General features: G+C 39.3%; 1 protein-coding gene across 12 annotated transcripts in view; it reads left to right on the top strand.

Annotated features, from left to right (window-relative positions):
* vav2 (vav 2 guanine nucleotide exchange factor) overlaps positions 1-16,613 on the top strand; it is a 221,584-nt gene extending 204,971 nt beyond the window's left edge. For 2 of the 12 annotated variants that reach the window (XM_032539315.1, XM_032539319.1), the window contains 17 exons: positions 930-1,018; positions 1,136-1,268; positions 1,636-1,650; positions 1,950-2,059; positions 2,232-2,333; positions 3,637-3,725; positions 4,503-4,516; positions 4,647-4,665; positions 5,334-5,461; positions 7,429-7,500; positions 7,662-7,723; positions 8,029-8,145; positions 8,711-8,798; positions 8,913-9,036; positions 12,108-12,194; positions 12,719-12,873; positions 15,102-16,613. In XM_032539315.1, coding sequence (XP_032395206.1) covers positions 930-1,018; positions 1,136-1,268; positions 1,636-1,650; positions 1,950-2,059; positions 2,232-2,333; positions 3,637-3,725; positions 4,503-4,516; positions 4,647-4,665; positions 5,334-5,461; positions 7,429-7,500; positions 7,662-7,723; positions 8,029-8,145; positions 8,711-8,798; positions 8,913-9,036; positions 12,108-12,194; positions 12,719-12,873; positions 15,102-15,149 — 1,452 coding nt within the window. In that variant the 3' untranslated portion in view covers positions 15,150-16,613. The remainder of the gene's footprint in view (positions 1-929; positions 1,019-1,135; positions 1,269-1,635; positions 1,651-1,949; positions 2,060-2,231; positions 2,334-3,636; positions 3,726-4,502; positions 4,517-4,646; positions 4,666-5,333; positions 5,462-7,428; positions 7,501-7,661; positions 7,724-8,028; positions 8,146-8,710; positions 8,799-8,912; positions 9,037-12,107; positions 12,195-12,718; positions 12,874-15,101) is intronic. The other 10 variants (XM_032539321.1, XM_032539322.1, XM_032539316.1 and 7 more) reach the window with 9 other exon arrangements.
* Positions 16,614-17,434: the final 821 nt, after the last annotated feature.

Here is a 17,434-nt window from a genome sequence, read left to right as displayed (position 1 = left end):
TTTGACCCGTACAAATCCGGTTCTGTGTTACAAAGGGCTAGGTTTTGGAATATTGTTTGGCCCCGGAGCAGCAACCAGCAGGCTTCAGTGTCTTTGCATGGCACCTTTTGGACAGAGCCAGACTAGCTATTTCCCCAGGCTTCCAGTCTTTATGCTAAGCTAAATCTAAGTGGCTGCTGGCTGGGGTATCATATAGCGGACAGATATTAGAGTGGTGTTGGCCATCTTTCCCCAAAATGTCAACCTATTGCTTCAGTGTTCTAGTAAAAATCTGAAATGCATCTATCGTTCCATTTTTGGAAATTTTCTATTGTCATTTTTAATGCTAGATTTGATATTTTTATATAAATTTTGCACAGAAGTTTTTTTTTTATACAGTAATACACCAGAACTAATGTTATCACAAGGCTGGAATTCGAAGTCAGTGTGTGATTAGTCACTAAGCATCACAGAGCCTTAACCCATTCTTCAATTCTCTCCTCTGCTAAGAACACTGGTGTCATCTTCCTTCCACCTGTCATTAAATCCTCTGCTAATATAATGTCCCCAATAAATCATTTAGTGTTGCAGAACGTGAATAAAAGAAATTATGTACATTCCAGACCAATGTTCATTTCCCATAATAATTATTATTAATATGTCTTTCTTTTTCTGTCACTGTGCTTTTTTTACTCCCTCTCTTCATCTGTTGTTTCCTCCGGATGTGCAAAAAGTCACTGGATTAATTTTGGCCTTGTACTGTGCATGTGCCATAGATACAGTAAACAACTTTGGACCGACTGAAATGGGACTGAATAGTTTCAGACTTTAATCATACTTATTTTGATTCTCTCTGAATTACGTGTAGCTGAATTAATCATGGGTTCTCAATAAATTTAGACGCCATAGTAAGCAGTGGACTGACATTCTGTGTGTCTTTGTGACCTAAGCAGCAAGTGAAACTGGAGGAGTACGGGAGGCCAAAGATAGACGGAGAGCTGAAGGTGTGCTCCATCGTCAACCGAACCAAACAGGACCGGTGAGTCCAAACTCTCAAAAAAAAAAAAACACCCAAAGGATATGAGAATTAAAGCAACCCAATGCCAATAATGACATATTCTCACAGCACACATTCAATGTGTATGTATGTCTTCAGGTATATATTCCTGTTTGATAAAGTGGTCATTGTCTGCAAGAGGAAAGGCTATAGCTATGAGCTGAAAGAGATTATTGAGCTGCAGTCATATAAAATGTCGGATGACCCCATGAACAACAGGGACATGAAAAAGGTAAGAATCTTCCTTTTATTTTGACAAAAACACAGAACAGAACAGTTTGTAGAGGCAGCCTAGCTAAACAACCCGTGTAATCATTACAAATGTTGCCCTTGAGCTAAAGGACCTGGTTGATGGTACTTTCCGATATGGAATTTATGAGTAATGCATTGAAGTGTCAGATATGCATTGTGCTCGCCCATGCTTGAAAACCCATGTAAATGCAATGAAGCTCATTTAGGATTCATGAAATCGCATTGCAGGGCATTGCGCCACGGGTCTAACATGGCTTTTTTTTGTTTTTGAATCTGCATGTGTCTGTCCATTTTTGCATGTGTAACTGTGTCTTTCTCTGGTGTCTTTCTTTTTGCATGCCTACCAGTCGAGTGGAAAAATGGTAAGCTCAAGTGACCCCTTTATTTGACTCTGCTTCTCATAGTGGCCTGTTTTTGGCAGTGGTGGTTTTTTGGGGTTGCACGTGCACCCACCGGCTTTATGATTGGCTCTTAACCTTTTGGTCAGATGCATCGCCAAAGCATGTGGAGCATCTTTTAAATGTGATCATATTTTCAGTATGCTTCTGTACATATTTATATAAACAGAAAACAGGCTTCACAAGCTCCTTTGCCTATCTCCGTCATTGCCATCCACATGTATCTCTGCCCATCTGTTCCTCACTCACTTTTTCCTCTACAGTGGTCGTACGGTTTTTACCTGATCCACCTGCAAGGGAAGCAGGGCTTCCAGTTCTTTTGTAAAACTGAGGAGACAAAGAGGAAGTGGATGGAGCAGTTTGAAATGGCCATGTGAGTATGAATTCATAGTAGGGTTGGTAACTTCTCTGAAAATTCAATTAAGGAATTATATTGGGATAAACTAACCAGATGGTCTGTGTGTTGGCTAATGCCATGATTTAAACACCAGAGAAATAAATCTACCTCATCACAAAATCAAATAAACTGTCCAATTTCCTTCCAGGTCCAACATCAAGCCAGAGAGAGCCACAGCCAATCAGCATAACTTTCAAATGCACACATTTGATAAGAACACCAACTGTCGAGCCTGCAAGATGCTTTTAAGGTAACAACCCTGATAACTCCAGTGCTGATGTTCATACCAGCGCATTCATATTCTACAATGAATAATGAATGCATTGTCTTCCAGACTTTCCAAGGACTATCATGTAACCAACAATATTCTTCAGTAACAGATTCATGATGTTTCTTGTACAATCTGGGAAAGATATTTTAAACAGTCAGACACACGTTATGTAACATTTCTTCAAAAATACTGTATAGCCCTGATTGATGCAGTGGTGAAAGAAGAAACAGTCACATCATTTACTTTAATTAAACATAGCAATACCACAATGTGAAAATCTCTTTTTCACATAAATGTACTACAGTAAAAAGTGACATTCCCTGTGGATTGTGGGAGAGGATAAGTATAAAGAAGCAGAATATGGAAACAGCTGAAAATTGTACTTGAGTGTAGTACCTGTGCCATTGCTGTCATGCAACAGTAATTTAATACTTCACACTGTTAGTAAATGTAGCATTGAATATAATGCTAGTAGTGCAGTGTTAAGTTAAAACCTTAAAACGTGTCTAAAAAAAAGTGCTAAAAAAACTGAAGACAAATCCCCCCTCATTTAGTCAGCAACAAACAAACAAACAGACTTAAATCACTTAGGGAATATGTGTTTGGCTAATGTAGCCCCTCATTAGTATAAAAGCAATCCTTGGAAAATATTCCGCTAAGTGTGACTGAGGCTGACGAATGATATTTTTAAACATGCGCCTTCCCAGCACCACCCACTGTGTCCCTGAGCGCAGCTCCTCCCATGCGTTAGTGCTGCTCGACTGCAGCGGGGACAGCCCGTTTTACTGAATCACTACTTTCACCTCTATTACAGTCGGCCGGCTAAACTCCACTCTGTGTATTGACCCACAAATTTCCTGGCTTGGCTGACCTAAATTCACAGAGCCAGTGTGAGCAGGGGCCGGCGTTGGCACTCCCTGCTAGATGCTAATTTACTGCTGCAGCCCCAGCGGATCCCATCATGATTCATGGCACTGGCTATTTAACATGGCAGTGTGTGATGTGCTGTGTGTTACAGTATCCCTAACAAATACAGTGCTGCTCTTCAATGGAGCCAGTCGATATTGAGATTTTAGGATCACAGAGTGGAAAAGATCGAGCATGCGTAACTACAAACGCAGGCTTCTAGTAACAATCAGCCGCTCCCCCTTGTGTGTCGAGTACAAATTAAGAAGTTAATTTGTTCCTTGTTTGCATTACTGTGTGTGTGTGTGTGTGTGTGTGTGTGTGTGTGTGTGTGTGTGTGTGTGTGTGTGTGTGTGTGTGTTGTGTGTCTCTCTAGGGGCATCTTCTACCAGGGCTACTACTGCTCTCGCTGTGGAACAGGAGCACACAAAGAGTGTCTGGAAGTCATTACCATCTGTAAAATCAGTAGGTGTCCCCTCTCATCTTCTGTCAGAAGTCCTGATGCAGGTTTACTTTTGGAGGGCCGATGTCAGGGCAGAGCAATTAATCAATGTTGTGTGACAGACATCATTAATGATTATGACACTGTGTTGTGAGGCTGATTTTTTGGACTAAATTAATAATGATTTATAAAAATCTCATTCACAAGTGTAAACTTGCTGCCAGTGTCAGTGAACATTCCCAAGACAGATATGGGGGTGGAGGTGGGGGGTTAGTGCGCAGAAGCACAGAAGGGAGGGGGAGAGGACGGGATGAGGAGGAGGGAGGGGGCAAGCTGGTCTCGTTTTGTTTGAAAATACTTTGAAAGTCAACAAGAAGTAACGTCACCCAACATTAGAGCTTAGAGCACCTTTAAATCTAGCAGGAAAATGGAGGATGGGTTCTGTGGGTTTCCTGTGGGCCGATTTCATTGTGTTGCAGGGTTTTGGACGAAGGAGGAAAACTTGGGTGTCAGGAGGAAGTACCTGAGCTTACCTTTTGGGCTTGTAATACTTCACTCATCATATATTAAGCACAGTGGGACTGATTGGGAATTGTAAGGATTTATGGCACCAGGCAACGTTTTTTTTTTTTTTCTTGAGCTTTCTTCATGACTGCTTTATATCCACTCTGTAACATTGTACTTCTGGAATGAAGCCAAAATGCAGGCAAACAAGCAAAATTATGTCTGTCATGTTTGACACAGCACATTCATTGATAAGAAGTATAATGCTCAAATGTTTTTTGTTTTTTTTGTTTCAGATCCTCTTGACTTGGTGAGTAGATCCTCTATTACTCAACATACTATAGCAAGATTGTCTTCTTGTAATAGCCATTTCCCTCATGTTTTTTTATCATTAAAATGATTGTCAATCATAGTTGATCAAATATTTGTTTCTTCTATAGGAACCTGGAATGTCATCAGGTAAGATGATACATGATAAAGATCACTTCCCTATGACGATGGATATTCTGTCAGCTGTCATGTAAAAAGTCTTTTTTAAATAGAGCTGTCATATGTTAGCACAGCTCTCTACTGCCATCTAGTGGATAGATCTACAACACATGAAGCACAACATTATCAACCATGTAGAGTGAGTGGCAATGCATAGACAAATATAGATATTATGTGCTTAAAGATATTACGTGATAAAAAACCTGAAGACCTATGAGATAAAAGGGATCCTAGTTGTTTTGCAGAATCCTGAAATAATCAATACAGAGTGGTCTGTCTGGAGAGAATAAGAGAATAAGTTGATCTAGATTTTCTTTGTAATTTATGGCATTTTTGCCTCACGTGATACTTTAAAGTGGACAGAGAAAGGGAAACCATGCAGCAATGATCCTGGACTAGATTTAAACCTTGTAGCTTAGACCGCTGCATCACTCAGTGGGTAAGATTTCTCTGCATAAACATGCCTGCCATTATCATGTAAAACCTAAGAGGGAACTCCAAAGACAGTAAGCAGCACACACAGTTAGATTCAACCTTACATGTTTTCCTCTTTTATCCTGTGTCATCAACCTAACTGTTAGTCCTACAGGTTTAACATTAACATTAACTGCAAGCACTGTTGTTGATTGTTTTTCCAGGTCCCAAGATGGTGGCAGTGAGGAACTACCATGGCACACCAGCACCTGCAGGGAAGACACCGCTCTGTTTTCAGACAGGAGATTTTATCGAGTTGCTGAAGGGAGATCCTGACACCACATGGTGGGAGGTACAGCCAACCAATCACTATCTGACAACACCTAAAGTGTGAATATTAAGACAGTTGGCTCTGTACTCCAGCACATTGAGAACTTGTGGATGTGAAATGAATTCATAATGATTGAGTTAAAGTGCTGACTTTCCGCTTTAGAGATGTTTCAAGGTGATTACATTCATATTGGGTGAATGATTAGGAGTCATAAGCGGGGACTCCAGGGAGTCAGCGATAAGATATTGACTGGCACGTAACCCCTTGTAAAACCACAGCATGTTGTTCTTACACTTCAGTCTTTGTACAGATTAAACAAATGAGATTTACGGGTTAATAATTAAGCTTCAAAGGTGCTGGTAGGTGGATTTTGTTAACATTTGGACAGAGCTAGAGATAGCTGTTTCCCCCTATTTCAACATCTATGCTAAGCTGGCTGTAGCCTTATCTTTAGCGGACGGACTTGAGAGTGATATCAATTCTTATCCAACCCTTGTCAAGAAAGCGAGTGAGCGTATTTCCAGAAATGTTAAACTTTTCCATAAATACAAAGTCATTCATAAGAGAGCGCAAAACAATTTGACCACACACTGGCTGCACTATAATTTACCCGGTTCTGTAATTTTACAGGCATTTTTCAAGATCATTTCAAATAATACAAATAAACCACATTCTGTACGTTGTACATACAAGTTAAATTTAGATAAAAGAATTTGTATCTGAGAGGAGTGATCATTCGCAGTGTTTTGCATGGTATAGCTATGAATATTTATAAAGGATAGAAGGGGTAAAAACAATCAACAACAATTGAAGGAAATGTATGGCTGCGAGTTACAAAAGTGGTCTTATACTAATTATTGTAACCTTTGTCGTACAAAAGCTTGCAGGTTTACACTAATGAGGGACTAAGATTTTTCTCAATGCCTGCCTCATTTACATAAACACCTTCCACATCAATTTGCAGGAATGTTCTGAATTTGATTATTAGTTCAACTTTCTTTGCCTTTTTTGAAGTTGCAGCACACATGATGATATAAGTCATTTTTCTTAAGGGATTTTGCCTTTGTTTAATAGGACACAGTTAAAATAAACAGGCAATATGGGGAAGTAATATGCAAACAAGGTCCCTAGCCATATTTAAACCTGTGATATCCTTGGTTATCTTCTTGTAGGATTGGGTATAATTACTTGGTATGTGTCAGCCTATTTCGGCACAAACTTCTGATTATTAAATTTAATTAAAATAGGATGACAAAACACAGAAAACAGTACTCACTTGGCACTTACCCAAGATTTCTTAACGATGGGAGTTCATTTATTTAAGTTGTGCCACCTTCTGACGCTCCTGTTATACACTCATGTGTGTAGTTTATTTAAGATTTCTGATTCTGATATTAGCAGACACTACTGAGACAATCATCTTTTGATTTCTTAGAGCATGTTCAAGACTTCTATGCATCTTTAACAAAGGCAATAACCCTCTCTCTGTTGAACATCGATAACGCTGTACCTGCAGACCTAGAGGATCCACAGTGAATTAGGCTGGACGACAGGAGCTGTAACACTACTGATACTAACTCTATTACACTTTCAGCTTTTTGTATCAGGCTAACTTTCCCCAAAGTGACTCTGGGCAACTTTCTGAAGCCATCAATTTAAACTCACCTATGAGGTTATCCTTCTACAGCACAACAGTTTAATCTGTCCTTGCAATATCAATAGGTGTGTTGAGCTTAAAAAAATCAATCGCTTCAGGTAGCGGACAGTGAAGGCGTTTCAACCTGACGCTCATGGCTGAACATGACTGATGTGTTTCATTTCATCGTAGGTGCAACACCTAGCATCGCAATGTATTGTGATGTACATTGTATGTTTTGTGTAGTCACTTAACGCCAGTACTGAATGCGTTTAAAAGGATTTTTCTATTTTTTGTTTTTAAAGCCTTATGCAAAGCAATTTGAACTGTCTCTGTTGCCTCTATCTTGCAGGGAAAGCTGATACAAACACAAAAAAGTGGCTTCTTCCCCAGTTCATGTGTAAAACCTTGTTTGGACCCAAAGGTAAGGAACTAATATACATGTAGTTTAGGTATGTGGCCTTCCTTTTTCTCTGTACACTTTAACTACCTGTGTGGGAAATACATACACACGATCTACTTTAGCTCCATGGTGTTGTTCTACTTATAAGTTATTTTATGTGGACTGTCTGCTTTTTGATACAGCCCTTCCAGTCATTATCCAGCCGGCAGTCCTCAAGGGAATCAGACTACTATGGATATCCTTGGTAAGACCGTTCGCTTCTGAAGATTGTGGATTTATGATTATTTCATCCTCATACTTGTAAGCCTATGTACTCTAAATACTGCCATTGCCCTGAGGTCACTATCCTTTAATGACTTTAGATGTATTGACGTTTAAACTAGTATACTGTTAACTTCGTGCTTAAGTTTAGTTTTAAAGCAAACTGACCCCGAACCATCTGAAGATTAATTCTGTTTGATGTCAGCTATTTGTAAAGTCTTCACCATGTCATTGGCTTATATAACACGTGTTTAAAGGTGACAACATTTGTTCTCTGCTCCTGTGTAGGTTTGCTGGGAACATGGAGCGCCAGCAGGCAGATAACCTTTTAAAATCCCACAGCAGTGGGACCTACCTTATCAGAGAGAGGACAGCCGAGGCGGAGAGGTTCGCCATCAGCATCAAGTGAGTGTTTCATATCTTACAGGAGAGGGGAAATCTCAGGGGAAGGGTTTTAGCCACATCTCATGGGAAATACACATTCTTATGGGATGCCCCAGTCAGCTTTTTCCCCAGCATGTTTTCTCTGCGGCTAATTACCGCTCTATAATTGCTTTTTTTCCTTTTTATTCTGTTTTTTTGTGCTTATTTCCTCTGAGGGAATGCACCACACAGAGAGATATGTATGAGCTCATACTGGAACTGTCATACAGTGATGTACTGGGAGAAATGCTTTTGCACATCTGTCTTCAAGTACTTAAGACATGTGCAAAAAGGCTGCCGGGACCAGCCTTTAGACAAATAAAGAAATAATTCCCACAGCACAGTTGACCTTAACTGAAAATTACTTTATTTTGGTCTGTTAGTCATTCAGGTATACAGCACAATACTTCTTGTTGACAGCAGCTGAACACACTAAAAGCACATGAGAGAGAACGCACAAGGATAAGAAACAGTAACATACAAAATGTTTTTAAGTAAATTATTAAGGAGAATTTCATGATTAACAATCATATGTTTGGTTTTACAGATTCAATGATGAAGTAAAACACATCAAAGTCATTGAAAAAGACAGCTGGATTCACATCACTGAGGCCAAGAAGTTTGAGAGTCTTTTGGTAAGTCATATGTGGAACAACCAACACAAAATACCCAAAATACCTTGATGTCAACGTGAAAAAAATAAATTGGATGGTCCCTTTTGTTTTAACCTTTCTGTTCATTATTAACAGGAGCTGGTGGAGTACTATCAGGCCCATTCATTGAAAGAAAGCTTCAAGTTGTTAGATACCACATTGCGATACCCCTACAAGTCAAGAGAACGCTCACTAACACGGGCCAGTACACGCTCGCCAGGTAAGCCTTCCCAGTGTTTCCGATTCCAGCTCTTAGCCTGAGCTACAGACAAAAAGTAAGACTGGAATGACTTTTAGTCTGGTGTCAAATATCATCCAGAACTAACAAACAGCCATAGTAAATACCCGCCCTAACACTACATTAAAGCTGCAAGCATCACACTCTTCTAGTCACTCATTCCAGGTAAAGTCGATAATAAATGAAGATTATGAAGATTATGATGAGAGAAAAGTTGACCATGGACGAACATTTCATAAGGTATCAACATGGAGTCCGATTACTGGGCTTCCTTGTTACCTCGCTGATGCAGTAGTCCTGCTGGGCCAGCGAAAAATTAAGAACACATAACCTTAACCCTTGGGTTGTCTTCCCGTTGACAATGCAACTTTTGTGTTTTTTCTGGGTTGAAATTTCTTTTTTTTACACTTTTTGATGGTTTTTTTTATTACGTTTAAATCAATTTTTTAACAATTTTGTTGTTGTTGTTTTTTCAATGTTTTTGATGGTTTTTTGGTCACTTTTTCAGCATTCAAAAATAATGTTTTTGTTGATTTTCTTTTTTTTCTCTGCATTTTTTTTCAACATTTGTCCCTTTCTTTTGTCACATTTCTGATATAGAAAGTTTTTGTAAACGGGTCTAATTTGACCCGAGGACAACAGGAGGGTTAAAGGGGCCCTGTGTTACCGTGTTGAGGTCTAATAAACGTGGCACATTGCAGCATAATTTGACGTGTTACCACCATAACATCAGTGGATCAGTGTGACGCAGGTCTGTGTATCACATCAACCCTCCCCTACGGTCATGAGCTTTGGGTATTGGCCACAAGAATTAGATCACAGATAGAAGTGGAATATCATTTGCAGGGTGGTTGAGCTCACCCCAAACTCGGACATCTGGAAGGAACTTTGATCTGATGCCTCCTGGACACATCCCTGTGGAAGTAGTCCAGGCACATCCAGCTGGAAGGAGACCACTGGGCAGACCCAGAACACACATCCAGCACCTCGGATTACCCCAGAAAGAAGTGGAGGACATGCCTAGGGAGACAGACATATGGGCTGGTGTTTTCTCTCTTTTTTCACAATTTCTTTTTTGCTTTATTGATTTCTTGCACTAGCAGGTAGAACATTACAACTTTTGTTTAACAATCCCATCCCCCCCCCGACCCGACCCAACCCACAACAAAGTTTCTCTCTCAACATCTGCCACACTACAAGAGCAAACAAAACAAGAAAAGAAAAAAGCAAATTATATGACCGTATCACATGTACACAACAATTGGCACCTCCAGCAAGCCATGATATCATAAATAAAAAATAATATACTATATAATAAAATATATTGCACCTTTATTGTCACCCTCCAAGACATCCCTGACTCCTTTCCCACTTATTTTTGCATGGGCTTTATTAATTAGCCCGCTGCGATCGTGAGCCGAACCCTGATAAGCGGTGGAAGATGAATAAATGAATGGATGGATGTTTGGCCCAGCGATTAATAGCACATTGTACATCTTATATATCCCCCTGCTTCAATGAAGGATTATGTAAGAACATTTTGGACTCTGAAGAGACATTATTATGTGCAGGTCCATCTAGAAAATGTAATTCATTGCCATCTTGGCTGTGTATGTAGCAAGGAAGGGTAGAATAAATGAGACAGATCACCTCCTACTCCCTACTCCGTCTTCACTGGTGCCCTATTCCTTCTCAGGCCAGTGACTCTCCTGACTCATACAGTAGAGAGAGGAATAGAGGAAGTCCTTAGGGGAACATGGCAGAAAAAGAGACAAGTAGTGTGAAATGGATAAAGAGAGAGAGACAAAAGTTTGACCAGCTGTCTGCATTGGCAGTCCTCTCTGTCCATCAGACTGCATCAGTACCGGCTGTGCCTTTGAACTGGCTTCTATCCTACGTTGGTCTGCCTTTGTTTGATCTGCAGGAAGAACTGGCTACTAGAGCCAGATTGTTCCCGTCTGGTATCGGCTGCATTTGGAAAAGAATGGAGATAATTGAGTCTTTGCTGCTGCTGCTACTGATGTGCTCTCGCTCTCTCTCACTCTGTTTTAAAGCATACTTTGTGTATTGTTGCATGCACTTTGCACTAGGGCATTATTTTGCGATTTTCATTCATTGTGATTCTAGAAGTATTGCGATTCAATAGTTTTGACTATTGTGATTTTCTTTTCCTTCTTTAACCAAACCAAACATTTAATAATACACTTCTAGAGACAAAACACTGTATATCATGAGACATTTCTAAAAACTAATTGTTTTCTAAAAAGAATGGACATAACTTTTATTTCGTTTTTAAAGAAGTATTTAACATGTCTTTTCTGCATTTTCTGCTTTTGCTCTATTTTGCTGGAAACGGATATGATGTAGTTGCCGTCAGCGGTACCGTATAAACAAGGATTTACGTGAATCATTGGTAAAAACATAAATAAAAAATACTGATTCTAGGGAAAAGAATCAATTTTAAAAATCCTTGCAAAACAAAATTAAGATATAAACGATTTTTAAAAATCTTTTTTCGCATCCCTACCTTGCAGTGTAGTGTAGTGGGCATGTAAAATGGTGGTGGGATTAGGATGCCTCTTTAAAAACCATGTAAAAACCATGCCCAATCATATCATTGCCTTTTAAAAGCTATCCTCACTGCACCAATTATGTACAGTGACAGTTTGGTAATGAAGTCCTATAAAATACCTTGTCTGGTGTGCTGCAATGCTGTAAAATAAATATAAAAAGTAGAAATTAAAATATGTTCTAGGGGATTGGTTTTGCTTATTTTCCTGACATGATTAATAGGGTTGCATTCAGTCTGACTGTATCTACATGTTACAATAAAGTCACTACTGCCAAACTGGGAATTAAGACTCTCTAAGCCTTTACATTAGTGCACTAACCAACAATTCTCATAATGATCTTGTTTGCAATCCACAAATGATGATTAAAGATTAATAAAACAGAACCCTATCTTTAAGAAACAGAGTGCTCCTTTTTAACTCTGCTTCAATGGCTCCAGCTCTGCATTTCCAGCTTAATTTCCTCCTCCTTCTCTTTCTCAGCAGCTACCTGCGCCTCCTACAACTTCTCCTTCCTAAGTCCGCAGGGCCTCAACTTCTCTTCTCAGAGCTCAGCTCCCTTTTGGTCAGGTACTCTTTCTTTTCACCTTTCTTTCTTGCTCCTGTTGTCTTCCTGCACCTTATCAACTGAAATTTCATAATAAGCCTTTGTGCGCTCGACCTCATTACTTCTTGACTGTGGTGTGCTTTTCGTATGATTAACAAGAACATTTCAGTTTTTCTCGGGATGACACTCATTATACTGTATGACTAAAAGGATAACCAATTTCCTCCCTTGTGATGAACCAACTTGTCCAACATCATGCTCATGTGTCATTGTGTGACTCCATTGTGTCACTGACCATGAACTGACCAACTTCCTCATGATCATTCTTCACAACTAGTTGTTACCATTATGACTTGTATGGCGACCCTACTGGGTCTTCTTGCCTGAAAAGGACCCAGTAGGGTTGAAACGTTGCCTTTGTATTAAATTATGGGCGCTAAAAGCAGTGTTGCGGACATTACCTTTTTTCACTTTTGTATTGCCTTTCACCCATGTCAAGTTCTTGCAATGTGTATGGTATGAGCTTTAATTGTCTCCACTTTTACAGTGTTCACTCCACGGGTGGTTAGTACAGCAGTGGCCCGCTATAACTTTGCAGCACGGGACATGAGAGAGCTGTCACTGCGAGAAGGAGACATCGTCAAAATCTACAGCAAGATCGGTGGAGACCAGGGCTGGTGGAAAGGAGAGGCCAACGGACGAGTGAGTGAACCATTAAAGTCTGTTTATTTATGGATGGTAAAAGTGATCGGGATAATAATGGACCCAGACTGAAAAGCCCATGAAAAAGAGAACGTTTTTGGTGCTGTAATCTGTATACACAAGTAACATCCCCATAAAGAGATCCTGCTGCTAGCATGTGCATAAGGCAAAACCAAGTATTTACGCACTCTGCTTCAAATGTACATTACTAATTTGGCTTTTGTGGGCCCCAGAGTGACTGAATTTAACAATTAAACCATTGATAATAAAAGCACTCCTAAAGCAGGTGGTAAAAAGTAAAAAAGTAAAAGCCTGGCTGCTGGGAAATGTGGCAGTTTAATAGGCTGGCAGTTAAGCTCAATGAGATGTCAGCTTTTTATTCTTTGGATGTTCACCATTAGGTCATAACAGTATTGACGGTGTTAATGTGTTACTGTGTGGATCCAGAGTGAGTGTTAGTCGTTGTACTGTTGCACAACTAAGCTGGGTTGTACTCTGTTGTGCAGTCTTGTGTAGAGGTACTCTAGCTTTCTAATTTTGATTTCATTATAGCATGTCAGAATCTGGCTCCATGAAGGATCTTAATGGAAATGGGTTTTTAAATGGATGGTGTTGTCTTTGTAAGTGGGACACTGGGTCTTATCAATTGTCAAATAAAACCATCTACCTTATGTACTGTTTATAATCTAGGGCTATCAAACGATTAAAATATTTAATTGCAGTTAATTGCATTAATTTCATAGTTAACTCGTAATTAATCACAAATAATCGCACGTTTTTATCTATTCTAAATGTCCCTTGATTCCTTTTTGTCGCATTATTTTTTTCTCATTTTAATGCACCAACATGGAAAAGTGGATCGGTGGAATGTAGTTTTCTTACTTGGAGAAAATAATCTCTCACAGTGTAACACTGTCCATCAATAAAAGGGTGAAAACAATACTTTGACAAAGGGGGCAGAGAATTCCCATCATCTGTGCTAGGCCATGAAGTGGTATTTCAGACTGGACGTGCTGCGATGATAGCTCAGTTCACAACAATAAAACACACAGATCACTTTGGTCTTGTCAATGGAACCATATAATATATACATTGACTAACAAAGCGTATATCTGGGGCAACAGGCTGAGATATGTTGTTTGTTTAAACAGATGTAAGTCAGTTAGATCTGGATCAGGAAATATGCAGATGTCAGCGTAAGTGTAATTCATGTAAGAATGCATTGCAAGTGAAATGTTATCAGATTTACCAGGCCACTTCTCAAGGTGGTCTGGCTCGCATGTTGATTGGATCTCGGTCAGGCGTAAATGCAATCGGTACGGTTAGGACACGTTATTAGAAAACGTTCTCAACCACAGAGAGAAAAGAAGCCCATACAGCAGCGTTCCCTACCATGACGTAGATAGACAGCCAACTATCTACCTAATTTAAATAGTTAGATCCAATCTCAATGGTGGCTGAATCAAGATTAGGAAAATGCCTTTTGATGTCAGGAGTAAATGCCCCATGGTCAGATGTCATTATCCAGATAGCTTATCCAGATACACATCGGCCCACGTATAGAGGTCTCCGTGTTCCTATCATTATTTTTTGGTAACTGGAGCATTTAGCTCACTGGTGACAGAACTAGCAATAACATTTTTTACAAACTGGATTTGTCAAAACTTTGAAACCACCTAACTTATGATTCCAGAGTTGTCTCTGTAAGGCTGTGTACTGTGTAAGGCAGAAAGAAAATTGCTTAGCCAAGCAGTGATCAAAACATGTAGATTTTGAGGAATGCATTATTTTAAATAACCGCGTGGATCTGAGTACATTATACCACTTTTACAATGACTACTTGTCAGTGATAAAATATATAATTATCTAAATACATATTGTGCTGGCACTATCTCTCATTAATTCACTTACTGTTCCAAGAAATAGACAATGTGTTGCCTAGCAACAGCTGGAGTAATATTTGAAATAGACTGAACAGGGATGAGACCGTTACATCATGTACAGTTATCTGAAAATAATGCACATCCTGGAGCCAATTAAAGCTAAATGTTCCGAGTGCACTTGGTCTTATACATTCTCATGTATCACATGCACGTACAATGGATCCACTTTAGTGTTATCAACTGTTATCCTACAGCATGTACAGCTAAGTTGGATGTAAAAAAGGTGTCTTACCTTGTTTACATTTACACACTATAAAGAATGATAATGACTCTTTTATGTTTCAGATTGGATGGTTTCCCTCAACGTACGTGGATGAAGAAGGAGCGCAGTAAGTCTTGGATGTTTGCCGGCCCGGCTCCTTCTAAATCAGGAACCATCTTCTACTGTTCTCAGAGAAAAAATACTCACTCCTCCAGGAAAATCACAAAAGGAAAAAAAAGAACCTTTTTGTCGTTTTTGCTGGATACTCATCTTTCAACGAGTGCTTCTACCCTGTTTCTTTATCCCCAGTTATGCATCAGCTTTGCTCTGTTTGTACATTTTTTTTATGTGCAGAATTCTCTGTTTAATTTCTGTACAGGAAAGAAGAAAAACTGTCTTGTCTGTCAGCCTCCGTGTGCTCTGCAGAGGCTTTATTGAACTGAGGACACAGCAGAAACTGACTGTGGATAGCTTTACTTTGAAAAAGGCTCCCTTTTGTTGCAGGTCTATGCGAGGTGAAATAATTGTACAGTATAGATAATTTATTTAATAGAGATTATTATCATTACTAATGAATATTGTGGGGAAGTTGATTTTAGCAGCAGCATTACGGAATCAGACGAGAAAAACTAAAATAAGAAAGAAAAAAAGACAGATGCTCTGTTTTAATGTCGAGAGATTTTGCCTTAGTTGTCATGGTGATGCCTTGTGGGTTGACTTCAGTGGAGGGAATAAACTTTGTTGACTGGTTTTACTTCTCCATGTATGCATGTGCCCATGTGCGGCCCACACAAACACACACACACAGACCAATGTACAGTACGGTGCCTTTGAAGAATGGTCGTTGCTTACTGAACCTCAACATCAGCCAGTAAAGAACATTGCCATCCCCAAAAGACAGTTTGTCCACATCCAGAGGACTTTACCAACGGAGGGGAGAGACACTTATACTAAATACTGGGGATGGCTCGCCTTCTGAGCCCTGGAATACAAGATGGTGAAGCATTTAACTTATCCGAACAGGTGACTAGATGGACTCACAGAGACAGCCTGAGGTTTTTTTTTTAGCCAACAACAATCACATAGACTGTTCACAGCAGTCTTGGCGTCACAAGTCAATGGGTGCAATCAGCTGGATGCAAAAGGGAAACATCAAGACATTCCACTGGACAACCACTATACACTTTTAAATGTGTTTATTGTTTGAGTTTTTTTGTTGTTGCACAGAAACAAGATAATTTTTTTTAAGTTTTGAGAACTGGACCATTTATTATTTGAAGCCAAATTCAGCCATGTTTTAATGTCTGCATGGAGTTTGTTCAATTGTTATGATTTTTGTACTTTGCCTTATTTTTATAGATGATCAGGTGACGGGATTTTTTTCCCCCTTAATGTTATTCATTTTTCATGTGTGAAATTTGGTGCTGTGCAGACTGGTGAAATTAAACAATGTCAAAAGATTTTTAATCCGAAGGAAAATGTACATGCTAATTAACATAAATCCATAGAAGGATCCCTTCTTAATTTTTGTGATTTTTCTAGGGGTGCAGTGCTCAGTGTTTCCATTCAATTCCAGTAATTAATTTCCTAATGCACACACACAGTATCAAACGCTTTTTCTATTTCCGTTTTCTATTGAAACCAGACGACTTTCCCATTCTAGATGTTTATTGACATTGTCAGCTTAGTTTTCTTTAAAAAGTTTGTCCAAATTTGGTTTACATTTATTTCAATATATATGGTATATCTAACTCTTTATACAGGTAAAAGCCAGTAAATTAGAATATTTTGAAAAACTTGATTTATTTCAGTAATTGCATTCAAAAGGTGTAACTTGTACATTATATTTATTCATTGCACACAGAGTGATGCATTCAAATGTTTATTTCATTTAATTTTGATGATTTGAAGTGGCAACAAATGAAAATCCAAAATTCCATGTCACAAAATTAGAATATTGTGTAAGGGTTAAATTTTGAAGACACCTGGTGCCACAAACTAATCAGCTGATTAACTCAAAACACCTGCAAAGGGCTTTAAATGGTCTCTCAGTCCAGTTCTGAAGCCTACACAAACATGGGGAAGACTTCAGATTTGACAGCTGTCCAAAAGGCGACCATCGACACATTGCACAAGGAGGGAAAGACACAAAAGGTTATTGCTGAAGAGGCTGGCTGTTCTCAGAGCTCTGTGTCCAAACACATTAATAGAGAGGCAAAGGGAAGGAAAAACTGTGGTCAGAAAAAGTGTACAAGCGATAGGGATCACCGCGCCCTAGTCAAGATTGTGAAAAAAAACCCATTCAAAAATGTGGGGGAGATTCACAAGGAGTGGACAGCTGCTGGAGTCAGTGCTTCAAGATCCACCACCAAGAGACGCTTGAAAGACATGGGTTTCAACTGCCGCATACCTCGTG

This window comes from Etheostoma spectabile, chromosome 16, assembly GCF_008692095.1.
Source record: "Etheostoma spectabile isolate EspeVRDwgs_2016 chromosome 16, UIUC_Espe_1.0, whole genome shotgun sequence".
Taxonomy (NCBI): Eukaryota; Metazoa; Chordata; class Actinopteri; order Perciformes; family Percidae; genus Etheostoma; species Etheostoma spectabile.
The sequence above is the reverse complement of the archived record's forward strand: the minus strand, read 5'-3'. Positions and strand labels throughout refer to the sequence as shown.